The sequence below is a fragment of the Muscardinus avellanarius genome, assembly GCF_963383645.1.
Source record: "Muscardinus avellanarius genome assembly, chromosome: 1".
Lineage (NCBI taxonomy): Eukaryota > Metazoa > Chordata > Mammalia > Rodentia > Gliridae > Muscardinus > Muscardinus avellanarius.
In genome coordinates, this window is record NC_137786.1 from 123629866 (window position 1) to 123652029 (window position 22164).

Here is a 22164-nt window from a genome sequence, read left to right on the forward strand (position 1 = left end):
CTTTCCCTGTGCCTGCCCCTGAGCATGCTTCTCAGCACTCAACCTGCCTGAGTGCTTATTTGGAGTCACCCTGAGAGCAGCTAGCCATGGCCCCAGCAGACACAGAAGCCCCTGCCTAGGCACTCCCCTCCCCTCCTCAACCCCCCTTTACCCCATCTAGCCGGCTGGGGCTGCTGACCTTCTCTGTCTTCCAGACCCCGCAGAGTCCATCCCCACCATCCTGGATGGCTTCCACTCTCAGGAGGTATGGGCCGGCCATGTGGTGGAGCTGCCCTGTGCTGCCTCGGGCTACCCTGTCCCAGCCATCCGCTGGCTCAAGGATGGCCGGCCCCTCCCGGCCGACAGCCGCTGGACCAAGCGCATCACGGGGCTGACCATCAGTGATCTGCGGACCGAGGACAGCGGCATCTACATCTGTGAAGTCACCAACACCTTTGGCTCAGCAGAGGCCACGGGGACCCTCACGGTGGTCGGTGAGTCAGCAGCCCAGGGCGACAGGGCGGAAGTACTGGTGCTGCGCCTGCCCTGGCTAGGACTGAAACCAGAAGAGCTCCCTTTCGGTTCTGGGATTATCAGGCAGTCACTGGTTTGGGGCAGATTCTATAATAACGACCATAGGTTCAGTGTCCTTCCTGTGAAGTGGGATAATGACCCTCCCCGCAAGGGCCAAATGGGATGGGAGATTGATGGCCAGGAGTCGGCTCCCCAGCGGGGCTTCTCAGCTTAGGGGAAGGCAGAGTCTGAACTGAAGGAAACCAGACTGATGTTAAGTCTGACAGGACATGTGCCCCCACCCCAGGGTTACATTCAGAGTATTTAGCAATAGTTAATAGAGGCACTGATCCATCGGATCAAATGCTGGGTACAAGCAACCAGGTCACTGCACCAAGAACTGCTATCTGGGTCCGCTCTGCCCCTCCCAGCACAGAGCCCAAGGGTCCCGGCACCATGTGGAGAGCAGGAGCCTTAGCAGACCAGACAGGCAGAAGGGCAGTGCCAGGGAAAGGGACCAGGTGAGGGTTCCTGAGAACTAAAGCCATGTCAAGGTCCTGCTTCTTCCATATGTGACCTGGTCTCAGATTCCCCACTTGTCAAATGAGGAGGCTCCTTCCAGCTCTCGCATCCAGAGTTCCCTCCCTCCAGGCCTCCCTGGGAACTCTTGGGGAATCCTATGCTTCGAGGGGCAGCAGTAAGAAGCCTGAGGCCCTGGATGTTGTACCCGAGGGCACCTTGAACAGCATTCATCCTAGACTGGGGGAGCAGGCTGAGCCAGGTGGCCTCACCCTCATTCCCCCCACCTTATGAGCATGGGCTGTGGACCCTCAAGGAGAGGAAAATCTGGTTTTTAGAGCCTGGTGTGTGACTCCCAGATCCAGGCCCAATCTCTTCCCTCAAGTCCAGGGGTCTTGACAGTTGGAGTACATTCCTTTGTGGGGAAGGGAAGAGGCCCTCCTCACCCCACATTCTCCCACTGTAGAGCTGGGAGAGGCTGCATACAGAACAGATGTTTGCTGGTTGGGGCTGGGGTGCCATCTCATGCATGCAGTCCTGGACAGAAGAGCAGGCAGATAGAAGGGTCAAGGTGGGTGCTTGCTTCCTGCCCTTAGTAATATTCAAAACAGTTTCATTAAATATAACCTTCAGCTCCTTCCCCATCCTCCTATTATACACACACATACACACACACGCACACGCACACACACACACATACACACACACACACATGCACACGCACACACACACCCTTTCTCATAGGGCCCCACCCTTCTGCAGCCTGAGAGGGGGCAGAGTGTCCAGGAAGGATTCCTGGAAGAGCTGGCCAGAACTCAGTATGAAGAATGAGCAGAGTTGGGCAGAGCGCTCCAAGTGTAGGTCCTGGGACCGACATTGTGGCCCTGGTGACAACCAAGAGGGGTAGGGAAGGAGGGGGAGGCTCTGGGTCCCTGAGGGCCTGGAATATGGCAGGAGGTGCTGGGAGCCCCGGAAGCTCTGAGCAGGGAGTGCAAGAGCAGGGACAGCTGGAGAGGGGCAGGAGGCTGAGAAAGCCAGACCACAGGGTGGCAGCTAGTGGTCTTCATGGGCATGGGCATAATCCATGGGGACAGATACTGCCGTGGTTTCTGGGTGGATGGCTGCAGGAATGGGAGCTGGTCAAGTTCCCAGCCTCCTTGTCCCTGACAGGGCAAAGGTACCTGCAACAGGGAAGCAGGCCATCAGGACAAGAGGTGGGGAGACAGCCTGCCATTCTACAGGGTAAACTGAGGCCTGGACAGCAAGTTCTATGGTGCCTGTCCACACAGCCTTGCCACCTGGCGCAACCCAGCCACGCTCCACCCACAGTCAACCCTCTGTCTCTCCTCTTTTCCCTTCCCCTCACATCTCCCGCCTGGCCCTGCCAGAACCCCTTCACGTAACCTTGACACCAAGGAAGCTGAAGACGGGCATCGGCAGCACAGTCATCCTGTCCTGCGCACTGACCGGCTCCCCGGAGTTCACCCTCCGCTGGTACCGCAACACAGAGCTGGTGCTGCCCGACACAGCCATCTCCATCCGCGGGCTCAGCAACGAGACCCTGCTCATCGCCTCAGCCCAGAAAAGCCACTCGGGTGCCTACCAGTGCTTTGCCACACGCAAAGCCCAGACCGCCCAGGACTTCTCCATCATCGCGCTGGAGGGTGAGCCTGCGCTGGGCAGAGGGGCGGGTGGTCCGGGCCGGGTCCCTTCTCCTCCTGGGAGCGGGGATGCCCACAGTACTCCAGACAGGCACCCTGCCTCCCACCTCCCGAGGCCCTGCACACAGACTGTCTTCACACCACTCATCTTCAGTTGAGGAAACTGGGGCTGCCATCACTTGGCCAAGGTCACATACCTCTGCCCGCAGAACAGGGCCAGGATTGGAAATCAGGCCTCTCAACCTTCATACTGTATCGCCTTTGTCCTCCCAAACTACTAGGACTTTACTCTCAGAGGGGCCTTCTTTGGGGTCTCAGAAGTGTTCCGTCTTCCAGAGGCTGGACAAGTGCAAGGAGCCTCTGGACTATGGGATCCCCCCCCTGCCTGAGGCCTCCCACAACTCCACTTCTTGCCAGAGGTCTCTGTTTCTGCCAGTGTCTCTTTCTCTTTGCTGCCACCGCCTGGGCATCCTTGCCTAGCACCTCTGAGCACAGTTGTTCAGGTTTTTCACTGTACAACTTACCTGGCCAAGAAAGTGGATGAGAACTAAAATCCACCTTGCCCTCCCTTTGCTAAGCCTTGAGCCTGGCACTGGCGGTGGCCGCACAGAGGCGGTGCCTCGTGCTCACCTGCCCACAGGTGTAGTGTGCTTGGCAGAACAGGTTTAGTGGTTCCCCAGCCCTCCTTCACTGTTAACCAAGAAAACAAAACAAAATGCTGATGAGGAGGATCCGACCCCAAGCAAGGCAACAGGACTGGGGTCTTCGCAGGTCTCCTGGCCTTGGCCTGCGGGCCCTCACTCAGGAGGTGGAACCTGGAGCTGAGCACTCGCCGAACCTCAGCCCCCATGCTCCAGGGCCCTGGCCTCTTCTCCTCTGCCCCACAAGCAAGTACAGCCCAGCCAGCACAGACCTTTCACATCAAGGACCTCTGGCCAGAATCACAGGGGGCAGATGCTCCTGCCTGGCCTATAGCTCCCTGAGGGTCCACCCCGCCTTCGGTGGAATTACACAGGTCCCAGTGGATGGCATTAATGGCCAGTTGACAGGAGGCAGAGGGAGATGCGGGGACGGCTAGAAAGGGAGGGGTGAGGGCCAGGGGGCCCCATGGGCACTCCAGGCACCAGGTTCTCCCCGGATATTAGACAAGGATCCCCAGAATAGGGATGGGGCTGGCAGACTGGCTGAGTCTTGAGTTAACATCAGCATCTTGTCGTGCAGCAGACACGGATGCAAAGAATGCTGTGTTCCATTCGCCTTTTTTTTTTTTTTTTTACTTTTTAAAGTACCTGACACCTATTTTTATTACATTTTTTATTTTTAGTTGACACATAAAGACTACACATATTTATGGGGCACTCAATACCTTTGTAATCCTTTACAACAGCCACATGTGGAAGGATGGCCAGGCTCGCAGCCATCTTTCCCACAGTCCGGGGAGGAAGTTGGGGCATGGAAGCTGATGTCCATCAAAGCTACTTGGCTAGCCGAGGCTCGAGGCTGGGCCATAGACTGCCCACTTCCACTGCCTCAGGAAGCCTGTGTTTTAAGCCTCCAACGTAAGGCCTTTTGCTAAGGGAGCTGCCACAGACTACCCTCCCATGGGCATGGTCAAGTGCAAAGTGCTGGCATTGACTTAGCAAGGTACACTCCATGTATGGCTGCCCACAAGCCTCAGAATCTTTATTAACAAATGCAGACAAGGAAAATTTGAGAGAAGCTAACGCTTCTTAAGTACTCACAAGGCACTGTGCAAAGCACCTTCAATGCATTAATTCATTTAATCCTCACAGTGTCCGAATGAGGTGGGTAGGAGCCTCGTCACTGTTAATCCATCTCCCACCAAGAAGAGATAGGAAGACTTAGAGAGGTTACGTCATCTGCCCAAGACGCAAGCGGTTCAGGGCAGAATGGTACCTGGGAGTCTGAAGCCAGATTGTGCTCAGCAGATGAACCGATGCACAGATGGCTCTTCTCTGCCTCCCACTCTGCCAGGGTGGGTGGCCTGGGGAAGGGTTTCTCCATGGCTCCGTGACCCTCAGGGGGCTCCTCGCTCCCTGCAGACGGCACACCCCGCATCGCCTCGTCCTTCAGCGAGAAGGTGGTCAACCCCGGGGAGCGGTTCTCACTGATGTGCGCTGCCAAGGGCGCCCCACCCCCTACGGTCACCTGGGCCCTGGACGACGAGCCCATCGTGCGGGATGGGAGCCACCGCACCAACCAGTACACCATGTCCGATGGCACCACCATCAGCCACATGAACGTCACGGGCCCCCAGATCCGCGACGGGGGCGTGTACCGGTGCACCGCGCGGAACTCGGTGGGCAGTGCTGAATATCAGGCGCGAATAAACGTAAGAGGTGCCTGTCTACATTTAAATCTCAGAATAGGCTTTTGAGTTCCTTTGCCATCTCTGTGGTTACCATTATTCTTGTGATGATTAGTACTTATTATTAATCGGCATTTTGATTTTAGTAGCTGTTTGACCCTCTCCATCCCCTTTGCCCTGGCCTCCATGAGCCCCCTCATCCATTCCTGTGCGTGTGTGTGTGTGTGCGTGCGTGTGTCTGCCATCCTCCTCCTCTTCTCCTCTCCCACCGTCCAGCCTGCCCACCCTCCCCTGCTGCCCATCCAGTCACTCTGGCCCAAGGCACGCTACATACCTGCTAGTATCTGCCAGCCCCACCAGGACCTTGCAGGGACAGGGACGGGGCCAGGCAGAAAGCCGGACCTGGCCTCAATGCACACAATGGCTGTACTCCCAGCGTTCCTCTGCTGAGCCAGCCCCCAAGGGTTCCAGGCAGCCAGGATCCAGGGTGTGCACTTCTCCCTCATTCCTCAGGCCATCAAGGGTATAAAGCAAGCTGGGCACCATGGCACAAGCCTATACTCATGTAACCATGAGGCAGGAGGATTGCAAATTTAAGACCAGCCTGGGCAACTTCGTGAGACCCTGTCTCAAAATAAAAACATTTAAAAATGGGCTGAGGATATAGTTTAGTGGAAGAGCACTTATCTAGCATGTGTGAAGCCCTGGTTCAATTCTTAGTATCATAAAAAGAAAAGAAAATAGGTAAAGATTAAATCTAGGTGGGGGTACCCCGAGGCAGAAGGCCTCCCCAAGTGGGGACTGGAGTCTCAGGGTGATCATCCCCATAGCTCTGTTCTCCAGGCCACCATGGTGAGAAATTCCCTCCTGATGCTCTTTGGTGTCCCATGGGTCTGACTGGTCCTTATCTGACCCTACCAGTGGTGGCCCTGGGGACAGGAAGGGTCATGCAGGTGCAGCTTCATGCTGAGTTTACCTGGGCCAGGTCTCCAGGCACACACAGGACATGCGGGGGGCTTTGCATCTACCTGCCCTCCCCTCTGAACTGGAAGATGGCAGAGCTTCAGGGCCCAGGGGAATTCCCTAGTCCTGCCCCCATTCCTTAACCCTGTCTAACACTGTCCCTTCCTGGGGCCTCTGGGCTTCCCTCCTGCCCCCAGGCTCTCACCTGCCTAGCTAATCCATCTGAGGACACTCCCTCCCCTGGCCAGTGTGACCAGGGCCCCACTAGAGCTTCCTCTCAGGGGCCCACCATATACATTTACCTGATGAAATAAAATCAGATCATCAGCTCTTGCAGTGAGGACCTCCCTGCCAACCTTCAAATAGTCACTGCTTGTCAGGCATTTTGGGTACAGGGCCATGTGTCAAACAGATTGGGAATACGAATGCCTGCCTTTCCATTCCAGCTCCAAATCCTGACCTCTCATAACCAGAGGCAGGCCCTCCCGCATCCTCCTGGGGAGGCCACAGTTAGGCTGCACCCTGTCCCACTGATAAGGGATGTTTGTCGCAGCCACATGTGGCACAGGTTTGTCTGTGCCAATTGGTGCTAACAACAGGCAAGTCCTACAGAGACCTTAGGACCCTAACCCCAGCCTCTGCCTCTATCCTCAAAAAAGGGCTCCCTCTGCCACCCACCAGATTGTCGCCCCCAGAAGTCTCAGGGGCCGAGCAACTGAGCAGAGCACCACAGGATGGTGGCTGGCGGTCCTGGGCTGACGGCACCGCTCGCCCCTCCTCTCCGCTCCCTCCCTCCCACGCCTCAGGCCCTCCCAGCATCCGGGCAATGAGGAACATCACCGCGGTGGCCGGGCGGGATACCCTCATCAACTGCAGGGTCATCGGCTACCCCTACTACTCCATCAAGTGGTACAAAGACGCCCTGCTGCTGCCGGACAACCACCGCCAGGTGGTGTTTGAGAACGGGACCCTCAAGCTGACGGACGTGCAGAAGGGCATGGATGAGGGGGAGTACCTGTGCAGCGTGCTCATCCAACCCCAGCTCTCCATCAGCCAGAGCGTCCACGTGGCTGTCAAAGGTAGGCCTCACTCAGCCAAAGCCTCTCAGCCCGCCACTCTGCACAGAGGGAAAGGGCTGGCCTGCCTTTTGGAAGAAAGGGTCCAGGGTGGAAGGTCATGGGTGACACAGAAGGTCACGAGGAATTCTGCCTCGAGGTTCCCCAGCAGGATGCAAGACATAGTTGCACTGGTCCCAGAGGTCCTAGGACCTGGTTACAAAGAGGAGACAGATCATCCAGGGCAGGAGAACCAGGTCATAGATAATGGGCTACATCGGGCCCCAGATGTTGGTGTGGACCATCAGGAACTCATCAGGCCGCACCAGACATCAGCAACAGGAGGCAAGGGTGCAAAGTGAGTGCATGCTGGTGGCGTGATCCCTCCTGGGCAGAGTAGCCCTCCCAGGCTGCTGTTCTGGAGTGGGAAAGCCTTACCATCTTCAAGTGCTGCCTGAGGCCTGCCAAGCACAGCCACCTTGCGGACCTCTAAGCCCACAATGCACCATGAGTCTGGATGGTTGTAAAGGAGCAGATAAGTGAAGGTGTGAGCCACTGACCTGCACGCCCTTGGCTCCGAGGCCCTGCAAATACATTCTGTGTGACTGGTGGGCCTAGAGCTTGTCTATGCCGTATGAAGGAGGGTTGCTGGTTGCTCTGGGGAAAGGAGCAGAAGGTGGGTCCTGCAGCCTGACCAAGGAAAGGACCAGTGATGAGAATGAGTGAGGGCAGGCGGGGGAGGAGGTTTGCCCCAGCCTCCCCTCGGGAATAAAGAAATAGAGTTTCTGGGACCACTAAGGAGGGAGATGGGAGAATTGTGAGACCCCTTGTGGCCTGGGGTCTTCCCACCGCCAGATGTTTATATATCCTGGTGAGTCTGGAAAGACGCCCACCTTATCCTGAGAGAAGAGAGAGAGAGTAGACATTAACCCGGACCCTGGTCCCAGGGTCCATGGGGAAAAGGAAAAGAAGAGGAGCTAGCCTGCAGAGGGGCCTGATGTAGAAGAGGACCCCAGGGGCCTCAGACATGAAATCTTCTTTGCTCCAGGGAAGGAGAATGTAATGGAAGCACTGTGGACAGAAAGCCAGGAGCCTGGGGAGGAGGGAGAAGGGAGGAGGTAGAAGCCACTGGATAGATCGGGGAGGCCAGCTCAGGCTTTCTCCCTCCACCCTCTGTTCCTGTCCTCTGGCTCAGCCCTATCACTCGCATCACAGGTACCCACCTGTCACAGTACCAGAGAAATGTGTGTGTTGAGCTGAAGCTGGAATGTTAGTCTGGGTTGGAGTGGCTTGTGGGAGCTTCACTTTGGGCCCAAGAGCTGGGGACACTGTGGATATGGCAGCTGAGGGAGCAGAGAGGACTCCTGACCATTCTGTTCCCTCTGCCCTCCATTGCACTGCAGGCGGGCCAGGGGTGTTGGAGCCTAATGCCTCTGCCCAGCCCAGGGGGCTTGCTGCACCAGTGGGACCCTTGCCACCCCAGGCTACGTTCCCATCCCTTGGATCTTGGGGAAATCAGCTCCATGGCTGTGGGATGCAGCGCAGAATGCCTCCCCAGTCCCCAGCCTCCCGCTGCCTGTATCCATTTCTGTTACAAGCAGTGGACCGAAAGCTTACAGTGTAAACATCACATATTAAAACATCTAACCTTTGTTTCACTCCTTTCGCCCAACCGCACCAGCAAGCATTTGGCTGGGTTTGTTGGCTTTAAAAAAAATAATAATAACAGGGCTCCAGAGAGCCCCAGAGTACTCGGAACATCCTGAAAGCTGTTTCTGCTCATCAATTATTCAAGCCCATTCAGGGAACGATCAGTCCTAATGAATTGAATCTGATGCATTCCGTCTCAGTGATTCTCCGGGCTTATGCGATAGTGCTGAGCAACAGTCTCCCAGCCCCCGGCGGGGCAGGGGAGTAGGAATGCGTGTGTGTGTGTGTGTGTGTGTGTGTGTGTGTGTGTGTGTACACATCTTCTCCATTACCCAACATCAGGATCTGAAATATCCCAGAAACGCAGCCCGAGAGGGGATGAGGTCTCTTTACCCCAAGGAGCCTCCTTTGCTGGGGCTCTGGGATCAAGTTTGCTACTGGGATCCCCGGTCCTGCCTCTTTCTTGCTGCTCCCTCTCCCCCACCTCATTAAAATGCATGTTCACAGAAGAGCCCATCCAAGCTGATTATGAGCACGCTGCTTGATTAGCGGCTGTGCTCTTCCAAGAACCACCAGGGAGGGGTGGAGGAGGTGCCCAGGGCACAGCAAGAGCCCTGACGTGGGGAGGAAGGGACAGCCCCAGGGGCGGCACTCCAGACCCCACCACAGCTAATGCTAGAAAGTCCATAGCTCCTGAGGATCAGAGCAGAGAGCTGAATGCAGAAAAGGACCAGGAGTTGTCAGGGCAGATGGGTATTAGGAGCTTGAGATCCAACCGCAAGTCCCTTCCCCTCTCCCTGCACTTCTCTGATGGGCCAAGGGCTTCTGAGCTGGGTGAGGCGAAGACCCAGGCTGCTCCGTGAGCTAGAAAAACAACTGCTGACTCTGTTCTTTCTGGAACTGCTTATATGATGAATTTTTCAAACACTGAGCTAAGAAGAGCCACACACACCTGACATGCATGCACATAAGTGTGCACGATGGTACACATTATATGCATGTTTGTATAACAAAGTGACACGCTAGCCATTTACACTTGAGCACACACACACACATGCGCACTAGCAGTGGCGACAGTTCCTCTGTTGGCTCCCTCCTGCAAGGCAGCATTCCTGAGCACCAGAGTGGGACCCCGTGAATACTGCCCAAGCAAGCATATAGCAGCCCAACAATGGGAGGAGCAGGGGTATGGGACCGCCTGGGCTGGCACATGCAATGCTGTAACAACGACTGGCAGGGGAGAGCCAGGCTGCAGGAGAGAGCTGATCTCTGGGCTTCCAGAGATCATTTGCAGGATGCTAAGAAGAGGGCACACAGATTCAACCTAGAGTTGGTGACTTTAGGGCCTTCTGTAGCTGGGAAATAATGTGGCATAAAAGCATCTCTGGGCACACAGGCTGCATATTTGATTAACTGGGAAAGTGGGGCTGCAGCCAGGCCCCTGGGCACTGCTCAGTGAAGAGGCATCTCCAGCCCACAGCTGAGCCTCTGATGGCTTCTGAGGCCAGTGTGAGGACAGAGGCACTGTCTGCTCACGATCAGCAGGCTCTGGCCCAGGAGCTAATGCCCAGTTCCCACACAGAATAAACTAAAGAGGACACAGATGCCCATGCACACCCATAGCACCTGTCCTCCCTACCCAGTGCAGAGCATTTTAGCCATGGCTCCATCCTGTCCCTGCAGAATGCCCAGGAGCCTGTGGCAGGGACCCTCTTCCACCCAAAGGAATAGGGTGGGATTTTCTATGATCACACAATATAAGACAGAGCCAGCAACCCAGATAAATGTCTGCTATTGGCAGAAGTGGAGGTTTGGAAAGAACCCTACTGGGAAATATAGGTGGGGCATGACAGGCTCCATGGGATGTAGTTCCCAATTGCACTTGGGGGCAGGGGGTCCAAGGGAGCTCCTGCGGGCACACTGGGCTGGGGATGATGGTGGTGGTGACTATGATGCTAACAATGGTAAAGCCTCATTCTTTCAGTGGCATCGACCGGGTGCCCTCAATATTATAAGCTCTGATTTAGGTTCTATCAATACAACCATTCTCAAGACAGACAAAACTCCCTGTCCTCAGGGAGTTTGCATTTCAGTAGAGAAACAGATGTTGCCTCAAATACATAAAAGATGCCTTGAGTCAAACGGGCCTCAAAGAAGAGTGCCAAGGGGAGGGAAGAAGCTTGCAACTTTAACCAAAGGGGTGGGGAGGGGCCTTCCTGAGAAGAGAGGGCTGCAGTAAAAACCCAAGTAAGTTGTGCTCATTCCTAAAACATGAGACTTTTTAGGAATTAGAAGGTCTGTGTCAGGCTTCAGAGGTTAATTGGTCCATCTTGCAGATGAGGAAAGGGAGGCTCAGAGGCAGAGGCAGGAAGGGTGAGAAGGGCATGCGCGTCTGTTAAGTGAGCTTGGAACCCAGGCGTCCTGGCCCAGAGCCACTCTCCACATTCACACTGCGGGGCAGAAGGCCGGTCTTCCCACAGCACATGCTCCAGCAGGCTCAGTAAACAGAAGGCCCAGCCTCAAAGACAGTGGTGAGAGGTGCCCTAAAGTATTTATGGGATGGGCTGGTGGTTAGCACCACGTGATACTCTAAACAAGTGGCTGTAAAGGGACACACGCATCCAACCAAAGCACAGGGAAAGGCACAGTTAAGCTGAAGGTGAGAAAGCAGCCCAGGGCCTGGGCTGCCCACACAGGTACCTATCGAGGGGCCCCACAGCTTGCTCAGAAGCCTCCCGCCCACACCTCTCTTCCACATGTCTAGCCAACCTGTGCAGGAGTGGGAGCCCAGGGCTTGCTTCTCCCCCAGGTCATCCCAACGCTGTCATGTCTGCAGACAGCAGGGAGTGACAGACCCTAGCTAACCTCTGTCCCTGACCTTTTCCCTCTCCCTCTCCCATGCATTTTTTGCAGGCACAGGTGACCTCAGACCCTCGGTTGCAATGCCACGTGCTCTATGAGGCAGCCTCAGCCCTCGAGGGCATCTCCCTTTGCTCTGAGCTTGGTGCCTGTGTGTCCAGGGATGCTAGCCCAGTGACCATGAGTGAAGGATCAGCTCACCAGCAGTCAGCTACTGGCTCCCGAGGCTCCCTCTGTAGCTGCAGCACACTACGGTGCATACGGAGCTCAGTGCCTTAGCCAAGCAGGCCTTTCATAAATATTAGATGAGTTAGTTAATTAATGAATTAACCTGCCTTAGTAACTTGTTCCATTATCTAAATCCTTCTTACTCAGAGAGACACTTTTCTCCTGGCCCAAACTAAATCTCCCTGCCAAATTCCACTGTTCTTTCTCTCTCTCCTTTCACTCTATCCTCGATGGAAATGCCCTCGGTCCCCAGGGTTGGCCCCCAGACTTGACAGTGCCTTGGCTTTCTCCCCAGCTGCTCTGCCTTTCCCACACACACCCTGACTTCCAGCTCCTGGCCCTGCCCACTTGCTCCCCTTGTTGCATTCTAGCCTTCACAGACTTTTCAACACTGGCTCTGGTTTGCTGCTGTAATAGCAAGGGCCTGAGCCTAGGAAGGACCAAGGGAGGTGCTCCGAGCTCCAGAGTGCCACCCCCAGAGGAGCAGCACAGAGGAACATCCCCACCTGCCCCAATGCTGGCAGCCCACCTCTGAGGTTGCCCTAAGAAATTATAGCAGGATATATGTCCATTCTTTTGCTCACCCAATTAGCATTTATTGGGCACCTACAGTTTGCCATGTAAATATTTATAGGTATATACGTCCCAGGTCCCAGAGCCCAGGCAGGTGGTAGTGATAACACTTTCATATTTAGCCAGCAGGAGCCAGGAACCCAGGCTTTATCCTCCCTCTAAGCTGTCTGGGTGCCTGGACTCCGGGGGTGTCAGAATATTAGTTTGGAGCCCTTGTAGGATGTCATCAGCCCTAAACGCCGAGCTGGTGGAAGCCTGTGGTAAATGCCATACTCCCAGCATGCACAGGATCTCTGCAGCAAGTCTGCCTAACAGGCCTGTGTCTGACCTAGACATGCATGTCAGGAGGGGGATCCACAGAGGCCTGACAGGAAGAATCTCTGGGAGGTCATTAGATCATCTGCATTTCAGAGAAATCTATCTACAGATGTCTGTGGCTCAGAGAGAAGCAGCAGCCATGGACAGGGCTGCACCTGTCTGGACAGCGGCAAGAGCCCAGGAAGTCTGACTAGGGTTGTGGGTTTAGGACCAGTTCTGGGACCAGGTGGATCTGGAAGGAGATAGGTCAAAGTCAGCCAGTAGGCAAGGGCCACGGGGTGGGAGATGAGGCTAGACACTACTGTGCTCACCTGGCAAGCCTGAGGCTTGGGCTAGGGTGGCCATGGTGTGCTGACAGGATCCCTGGGCTGGAGTGGAGGCCCAGGCAGGGCACCACATGGGAAAGGTCAGTTGAGGAGGGGTCCTCAAACTCCAGGGGTCCTGGAGGCAGCACCCTTTCAAAATGGCACTTTTTCTAACTCTGGAGCTCTTGGTTGAGTGGGCTGCCATGGGCACCTCCCTACAGAGCCCCGGAAGTCCACAACCCCCAGCCCCTGCTCATCCTCAGCTGTGGCTGCTCTGGGTGGGCCTAGGATGGAAGGTAGCAGGCTTCGGGCTTCAAGGAGAGGTGGGGCTGGAGCTGGGAGAAGGCCGAAGGACTTGGGCAGCCTTGTAATTTAATTATTTGACTGTAGAAAGGCAATCTCATCTACTGGGTGCTCATCCCTGTTAAGCTAATTGTCTGTCTCCTTCACTCTCTTCTACCCCCACTTGCTGAGGAAGCCACCACAGTCTAATTGAGTTATCATAAAGATAATGGCTGATGCTCCAGCCAGAGCAGAGAAAGGAGGATCTATCTCGTGGGGACTCGGGCTCCAGACAGGCCCTGGGGCTGAGACCAGCAGCGAGGGAGAGAGGCTGGGTGCATACCAGATGTTCCACAGACAGCAGGGTTCTCTCTCTGCTTTGCCCACCACCCAGGGAACTCTTTTATGAGACAAGAGGGCTCTGATATGGGTGTGTTTGGGGCTGTCTCAGAGTGAAAGCTGCCTGACCCAGAGAGCAGACAGATCCGGTTCTAAGTCACCAGCACTTATTATGAGCAGGGCAGCCTAGGGCAGTAACTTCACTGCTCTGGACCTCTGTTTGCTCATCTGTGGAGTGGGAATTAGGCCCAAGTTATTGGTAGGAAGGCCTGGTGAGACCATGAGTAAAAAGCAAAGGAAACTTCCAGTGCTATGGGCACCACGCCTACCTGATGTTTGATGGGTGAGGGGGCTCTGGGAGGGGATGGGCAGTGCTTGGGGAGTCTCTGTGCCAGCCTTCCTCACCTGCCACCTGGGCACCTCATCTCAGAGGGTCCTGAGAACTTAGGAACAAGATAAACAGCAGATGAACAGGCAGATGAGAGTCAAGAAGAAATGAGCCCAAGTCAAGGACAAACCTGGAGGTCAGAGTTAATACAGGTGGTCCAGGCTGGGTGGGGTATGAAGCCAGGCTCTCTGGGAGCACAGCTTGATATTAGAGCCTGGGGAGCTCCATTAAAGCCCACGGCAGGGCGGGGGCTGCTCTGCACTCCCGTAGAGGGACTCACAGCACATTCCCTGCCCTCCAGTGCCTCCTCTAATCCAGCCCTTCGAGTTCCCACCCGCCTCCATTGGCCAGCTGCTCTATATCCCCTGCGTGGTGTCATCGGGGGATATGCCCATCCGCATCACCTGGAGGAAGGACGGACAGGTGATCATCTCAGGCTCAGGAGTGACCATCGAGAGCAAGGAGTTCATGAGCTCTCTGCAGATCTCCAGCGTCTCCCTCAAGCACAACGGCAACTACACGTGCATCGCCAGCAACGCAGCGGCCACTGTGAGCAGGGAGCGCCAGCTCATCGTGCGGGGTGAGCAGGGCCAGCCAGGTCCAGTTTAAATCACAACTCATGGGAGGTTGGCTCCAGCAGAGCCCTTAAAGATGGCGAGGTCCCAGCCTCTCCTTTTCCAGGGTAGGAAACTGAGCAGAGGAGATACATAGATTAGTTATTGGCGAAGGCAAGATTGGAACTCAGGACTCCCAGCTCCAGTCCAGGACTGAGCAAAAGCCTCCAACCCTCAGGTTTCGGAAGCTGCCTGCCCCTACTTCATACAGGCCCCGGAAGGGCTGTCAAGGAATGGACGGTGCCCAAGCCCTTTATTTTTCTACCTCCTCTTTCTGCAGTGCCCCCTCGATTTGTGGTGCAGCCCAACAACCAGGATGGCATCTACGGCAAAGCTGGTGTGCTCAACTGCTCGGTGGATGGCTACCCCCCGCCCAAGGTTATGTGGAAGCATGCCAAGGGTAAGCCCTGGCTCAGCCAGCATCTCCAAGGGGGCAGGAAAGGGCACAGGGGGCGCTCCGATGGGACTGGGCCAGTCCTTTACATGCAACTCCTAGCCCCAGAGAGGTGGGGGTGCTTTGGCTATAAATGGTCTGGAAGTCATCTGACAAACCAGAGACAGCATCATGCTGACTCGAGATTTCCTCTCTTACCCACACACTTGGCCTCCCCTTCCTCTCCAGCCCCAAACTCAGTATGTATCTGCTTTCCCCGCCAACCCTGCCCACCCTGGAGTCCCAGAACCTCAAAGCCCAGCTTGTCCTGCTCTACCTATTCTGGTATCTGGGTCCTTCTTAGGGTCTAACTTCATCTGAAGAGTACATTCAGTGTCTGGCTGAGCCCCAGACCTGGATTATGTCCACAACTGACCCTGGAGGAGTAGGAGGAGGCCTGTAGCACTTCTTGAAGGATGGCTGGCCTTCCCCACACCCTAGGCATGGCTGCAGAAGATGATGCAACTGCCATCTGAGGGCTCAGTCTTCCCTTTGCCTAGTGGAAGTGGCCCAAAGACAACACCATCTTCCTCTCCCAGGAATGCACCCAAGGAAGCCAGCCCAGACCATACCCCTGCCCTCTCCTGGCTGCAGAGCTAGGCAGGGCCAAGCCTCCCTGGGGGTCTTGCCTGTTGCCACAGGAGCCACGTGGCTCTTGCACTTGGGGACAGTGCAGCTCTGTGAACAGATGGGTAAGAGGAAGGTACAAGGCCGTGTGTAAGGCCCTGTCTCTCTAGTGTGGACCCCAGCCTCCTAACCGCTGCCTCCTTTCAGGGAGCGGGAACCCTCAGCAGTACCATCCAGTGCCCCTCACTGGCCGCATTCAGATCCTGCCCAACAGCTCCCTGCTGATCCGCCACGTCCTAGAAGAGGACATCGGCTACTACCTCTGCCAGGCCAGCAACGGCGTGGGCACCGACATCAGCAAGTCCATGTTCCTCACCGTCAAGAGTGAGTTCTGCCCTACGCCCAGCCGTGGGGCATGCCCCACTCTGAAGTCTCCTCCTGCCCCTTGGTTTCCACTCTTCCAGCTGCAAGGAGAGGCAGGAAGGGTCTCTCCTCGGGAGGGGCCTGGGACTGTAAGCGGGGCCTGTGGGAGCCCACTCATCTAAAACCATTGCCTCCCCTGAACAGCGCATCTCACCCACCCCAGTCCTGGTGAGCTCCTGATTGCTATCCTGAAATCAGCCCATTTACTTTAATCTGTAGTTTGGCAATTCACTCTGAACACTCATATCAAATAACACATTTCAGTTACTTACTGTATCCCTGCTTGTGAACAACCTGTTTGTGGCCTAGAACAGGAGATACCATATGCACAGTGTTGGCAAAACACCTCTGGTCAGAAAACCGGGTCCCTACCCCTACCTATCTGGTCAGCTTGTGAGCTTGGGCAAGTCACTTCGCCTCTCTGTGCTCCATTTCCTTGTATGCAGTAGAGGTACATTCCCAGCCCACCCACCTCACAAAATAGAGTAATCCAGGAGCTGATGGTGGAAAGAGGTATGTGCTTGAAAAGGCCAGAAGAGCAGTGGGACTCGTAACTTGGCACCACAGCTGTGGCTTCTGAATCCCAAGCCTTGGAGGCTGCCATTTATTTGCTATCCCAGGATGCTGTCAGGAATCGAAGCAGACATTCTTCGGGATCCTAGACACACTTAGGCGCCTGTAGAATGGAAACGTGTCAGGCAGTGTCTGTCTGGCCCTGTGTCCGTACCCACATACCTGGCCGGGCAGAGGTGAGGGCCAGCCTTAGCATCTGACCTGACCGAGTGAATCCAGTCAGGACCTAATTCCTGTGGGACTGACAGGTGCACCCAGCCTCCTGACCCCTCCAGACCACAGGGCTCTGCTGTGTCAATTATGGGTCAGATGACATATGTCAGGAAACCTGTATGGCACCTGGCACCACAGGTTTAGCCACCATGGTCCCCCCAACGTCTTCCCAAGCTCCTACCCTGCCACCTCCAGCTCCTGCAACTTCCCCAGACAGGGAATCCCCGCCCCACAGAGCTGCTTCCATAGACTATCAAGAAACCTTTTGCCTCTGTGGCGTGTGGGTTTTCTGTGGAGAGGAGAGGATCTGGTGACAGGGTGCAGTGGTCAGGAGGTAGGCTGGCGCCTGGGTCTGCGCCGTGCTCACGTCCAGCACAGGAAGCAGCCAGGAAACACTGAGGCATTTGGAGAAAGCGTCTTTTGTGCTCCCAGGCTGTCTGTGAGCACATGGGACACACACACACACACACACACACACACACCCCAGGGAATGGTGGTGTTTCCTGCGGCACTAATCAGTCAGGGCAGATCTGAACGCCTCCCTCCCTCCGTTTCTGTCCTTGTCCTACTTTCAGCTGCCTCGTCATTCTTCTTTGCTTCTCGGCCCAGTAAGGCCCATGCACACTCCCCTCTGTACTCACTAACACCTCTGGGTCACGTCTTCCCCCTGGCTTGCCGCCCCGGCAGGACCCTGTCCCTCTCCAGCGCCTCCCTGCAGCTGACTGTCTCTGCAGTCGCCCTCACACCCCGATTCCCCACACCTTCTCCCTCTCCAGCCCAGCCCACTCCCTCCAGCGGCCTGTCCCCGCCATCCTGGCCCCCACCCCACCCTGCTGGAGGGAAGCAGGCAGAATCAGGAGGTCTGAGCCTGGCCCGCCTCTGTCCGGGTGATGGGTCTGCGTTCTGTAGCAGTCTGGATGGCGGGACATGCTCCAGAGCAGGGTGGCATGTTGAGGCTTCATGGGGCCGGAGCAGTGGTGGCCTCTGGAACTTCCACTCTGTCTGTGGTGCTTCCTCACAGGCCGCTCTGCACCACCCACCCTCGCATCCCTGCTCCCCACCAGCTCTGGCCTTTCTTCCTGCCTTCTCCCTCCACTGGCCCCCTCCCCATTCTGACCTCAGTGGGAAGGTAACCTTCAGGATCTGGGCACAGAAGTCACCAATAGGGATCACTGGAGGAGCCATTTCCAGTCACCCTTAGTCCATTGCAAACACCCCAGCCCACCAACACTGCCCCTCCCCCCCCAGAGCTGGCCATGGAAAGACCTGGCATTTGCCAAGCCAAGGCTCACCTCAGTGCCTCCAGCACACTCAGGAAATCTTTGACCCCACACAGCTCCATCCTGCCACACCTCATACTCCGATGAACTTGTGAAGGGCTGACAGGCTGGCTCCCAGACACATCCAACTCCCAACTCCTATAACAGCCCGCAGGTCATTCTCCCAGGTTCAGTGGGTATATTTCAGTTTCCAGTGGGTTCCATCAGGTTGTCGCCAATTGTCCGTCAAGGAGCACCTGTACTTCTTATTCATTGGCGAAGTTCAAATGAGACCACATTCTCACAGCAAGTAATATAGTACTTGGCACAAAATACACATTCAATAGTTCTTAGCAGCTATTAGTTTTAGGTGCTGGAAACCTAGTGATATAGAAGGCAGAGTTTCTGTTTTCAGGGAATATAGAACTATAAAGAAAAAATAGGCATATACCTAAGCAATTATAATACATAAAATGATAGGCATCTTGCTGAGCGTGATGGTGGCACACACCTGTAATCCCAGGACTTGAATGGCTGAGACAGGAGGATTCCAGGTTCAAGGACAGCTTCAGCAACTTAGCAAGACTCTCGGCAACCTATTGGGACCTTTTTCAAACAAACAAACAAACAAACAAAAACGGGTGGGGATGTAGTTCAAAGGTAGCATGTCCCTGGGCTCAATCCCCAGTACCACAAAAAGTAAAGAAACAAATACATAAATAAAATGATAATTGTTTTTAAAAGCTACCAGAAAGCTGATTCAAAAAGAAACAGGGCTGGGGATGTAGCTCAGGAGCATAACACTTGCCTAGCTTGTGTCTGATGAAACCCTGTGTTTGATCTTTAGCACAAGAAGGAGGAGACAGAGAAAAATAATTAGGGTAGAGTCATCAATTTAGCCTCTAGGGTGAATAAAGAGTGTCAGAAAAGCTCCACAGAAGCAATGGTGTCTGAGCAGGGCCTGAGGGGTGTTGCTGAGAGCCAGAGCGGGGAGATGGGAAGAACACCTGCAAGTTCCATGGGCAGGAAGCCCATGGACGTGATCTGGTGAGGCGAGTGCTTAGTGGATGTTGAGCGGGGAGGGGAGAGGCACACGGGAGTAAAATGTGACATGCTGTGGTCTTTGTGTTCCTCTCACGCCGACTCTCAATACCAATCCACAAACCAGAGTTCCAGGAGCCCCAAGAGCTGGGTGGAGGTGGGGGGTATCCAGAGCTGGCCTTGGAGAACTGCCATGCAGAACCCTCCATGGCTTCTCCAGAGGGACAGATATAGATACACAGATAGATAGGACAGGTGGATGGGTGGATAACTGGGAGAGAGAGAGAGATTAGGGAGTTGATTTATACAATTACGAAGGCTGAGAAGTCCCATTGCTACTGATCTGTAAGCTGGAGAACCTGAGGTTCTGGTAGCATGACTAAGTCCAATACCCAAGGCCTCAGAAACCAGGGGCTTCATGGCAAGTCCTAGAGTCCAAAGGCCAGAGAGCTTGGCAATCTGATGTCCAAGGGCAGAAGCGCACTTCAGCCCCAGAGAGGGCAGGAATTGCTTTCTGTGCCTTTTTGCTCTCTCTGAGTCCACAGCTGGTTGGATGGTGCCACACTGAGGGCAGGTCTTTCTGCTAAATCCTCCAGGTCACAGGCCAGCCTCTTTCACAAACACCCTCAAAGGCTGTAGAAATGGCACTCCACCAAATCCTCTCAGCATTCCTGAATTCCCATCCAGTTAACACCTAAGATTAGCCACCCCTGGCCCCCCAGGAGAAAAGGGCTTGTTAGAGTGGGCAAGTGCTTCCCACATTCTTGGACATCCTGGATGGCAACCCCCAGACCCAGGTCACTGGATAATAAAGCCCAGCTGAGACTGAAGGTCACCTCTGCGGGCTCACAGTTTGAAAGCAAAAGCACACTGAGAGTTCAGAGACTGGCTGCTGGTCCTGGCTCTGTGATTTGCTGGCTCTGAATACGTGAGCTCTCCTGGGCTTCTCTGGGTCTCAGTTTCCTTATCTGTCCAATAAGAGGCCTGAGCTAAAGAGCAGTCACGAGCTAACCTGAGATCCTCCCTCCCAAGTCAGACAATCCAATCATGGTCTTTTCAAGGGGCTAATCTACCCACTAGAACTTGCTTGAAAATAGATATAATTAACAAAAGAAAAGATCGCATCTACAGAGCTGCCTTTTACCTCCCCTTTAAAGTGTGTGTGTGTGTGTGTGTGTGTGTGTGTGTGTGTGTAGCTTGAACAGAGGCATTCTACCTACCTACCATTCTGAGCTACCTACCCCCAGCCCTATTTTTTAATTTTATTTATTTATTTTTTATTTTGAAACAGGGTTTCACTAAGTTACAGAGGACCTTATGATACAGTATTTTAAAAAATAAACGAGAGAGGCCGGGCATAGTGGTGCATGCTTTGTAATCCCAGCATTCAGGAGGCTGAGACTGGAGGATCACAGTTTGCGGACAGCCTTAGCTACTTAGTGAGGCCCTCCGTAACTTAGTGAGACCCTGTTTCAAAATAAAGAATAAAAAATGGGGTAGGGGGTATAGCTCGGAGGTCAAATGCCCCTGGATTCCAACCCTAGACCCACAAAAAATAAATAAATAAAAATAAAGGAGATATATTGACCAGAAGAAGAGGAGGTAATTCCTCCTCCCCCTGACACACAGGGAACAGAACATCTCCCAAGAGCCCTGCAGTGAGAGGCAGGCATGCACCAGGTGGCTGCATCTGGCTGGAAGAGCACAGACTATTTGATGCCTACCACCTGGCAATGGCCCCAGGGACCTGGCTGGCCCTGGTCCAGCATGCTACCTTTTAAGACAGGTCCCACTAGTGCCCCCCGACACCCCTCCACCTCTGTGCAAGGCACAGTGATTGGGCCACAGACAAAGCCCATAGGCAATTAAATCCATAAGGGCTCTTTGTTTGGTTTGAGTTTTGATTTGTTTGTTTAGCAAAATGTCAGACCAATTAAAGTGAGATCCAAGAGCCTCAGGAGCATGCCCCTGCAGAGTCACGAGGGCTCAGGAGAGAGGAGATGCAGCTCTGGTGGAGATGAGGGATGGAAGGTGCCAGCCCCAGGAAGGGAAGACCGGGTCACCTGCTGTGGTGGACACTTGTACCAAGGCCAGGGTGCAGAACCTCAGAAAGCACAGCATGCATCTATGGAAACTCACCAGGCAGGAGCCTGGGGCCCTGCCCCTCCCACAGGGCAAGAGTCAAAGGTCCAGAGGAAGTGGCCACCCAGAGCGCACAGGTCCCCTTTCTGGCGGCCTCTTGTGCAGCCTGTCACATGGGCTTTCCAGCAGAGGACTCTCCACCTGGGAAACACGGGTCAGGGTATCCCTGCACACCAGGATCCTTGCGGCATAGATAATAAACTGAGGCACAGAGAGGGCGAGCCACTGCACAGCGTTTTTCTGAGTTTCCAGGCAGTGCTTCCTGTCTCCTCCGCAGCCGAAGCTCCTTGGCGACTGTGTGGGAATTCTCGCCTCTACCACACGGCCCAGCAGCAAGCCAGGGACTGACTGGTCTGCCCACAGGTCTGGTCCAGCCACAGTCAGTGTCATAGTTCACAGCTCAGCTCTTCCTTTGGCCCTGTGAGCCCCTGGGTGGGTGAGGAGTTGAGTGCAGACCCTCTGCTGACCTGCACACTGTGTGGGGAGAAGGTAGGGAAGCTCAGTGGTGTGTGGGTATAGGGCTGAGGCCCAGAGCTGAGTCAGGCTTGCCTGCTGCAACCGCGGAATTTGGGAGTCATTACCTGTCTCCTCTTTCCAGGTGGTATTCACTGGTCAGCCTCACCTGCCCAGCCTCAACGTGGCACCCTCACTGTGCCAAGGCAGTGGACTGTCTGCGGGAGGGGGCTCCCAAGCTTCTGGGGATGGGGAAAGGGAGGGGACAAGGCTCTGTCATGAAGCTTCCATGGAATGATTATCTGGCTGGCTCTTTGGCCCTATTGATTTCCAAACTTCCTAGAGTAAAGAACACAGTGTCTCCTGCTCCACAAACAGAGGCGAGGAGAGAAGCCAGGCTCCCCACTGCAGCTGGGTGCATGCACCTGCCAGCCAAGGTCCTGATGAGTTGGGAGTGTTGGGGGATGAGGTCCCCATGTGCTAGG

General features: G+C 54.9%; 1 protein-coding gene across 2 annotated transcripts in view; it reads left to right on the forward strand.

Annotated features, from left to right (window-relative positions):
- The window catches only part of DSCAML1 (DS cell adhesion molecule like 1), a gene marked incomplete at both ends in the record, with an annotated part of 278054 nt that overhangs the window by 204325 nt on the left and 51565 nt on the right, over positions 1–22164 (forward strand). For both annotated transcript variants that reach the window (XM_080709543.1, XM_080709544.1), the window contains 7 exons: positions 195–473; positions 2400–2675; positions 4736–5032; positions 6771–7043; positions 14263–14541; positions 14856–14975; positions 15783–15959. In XM_080709543.1, coding sequence (XP_080565669.1) covers positions 195–473; positions 2400–2675; positions 4736–5032; positions 6771–7043; positions 14263–14541; positions 14856–14975; positions 15783–15959 — 1701 coding nt within the window. The remainder of the gene's footprint in view (positions 1–194; positions 474–2399; positions 2676–4735; positions 5033–6770; positions 7044–14262; positions 14542–14855; positions 14976–15782; positions 15960–22164) is intronic.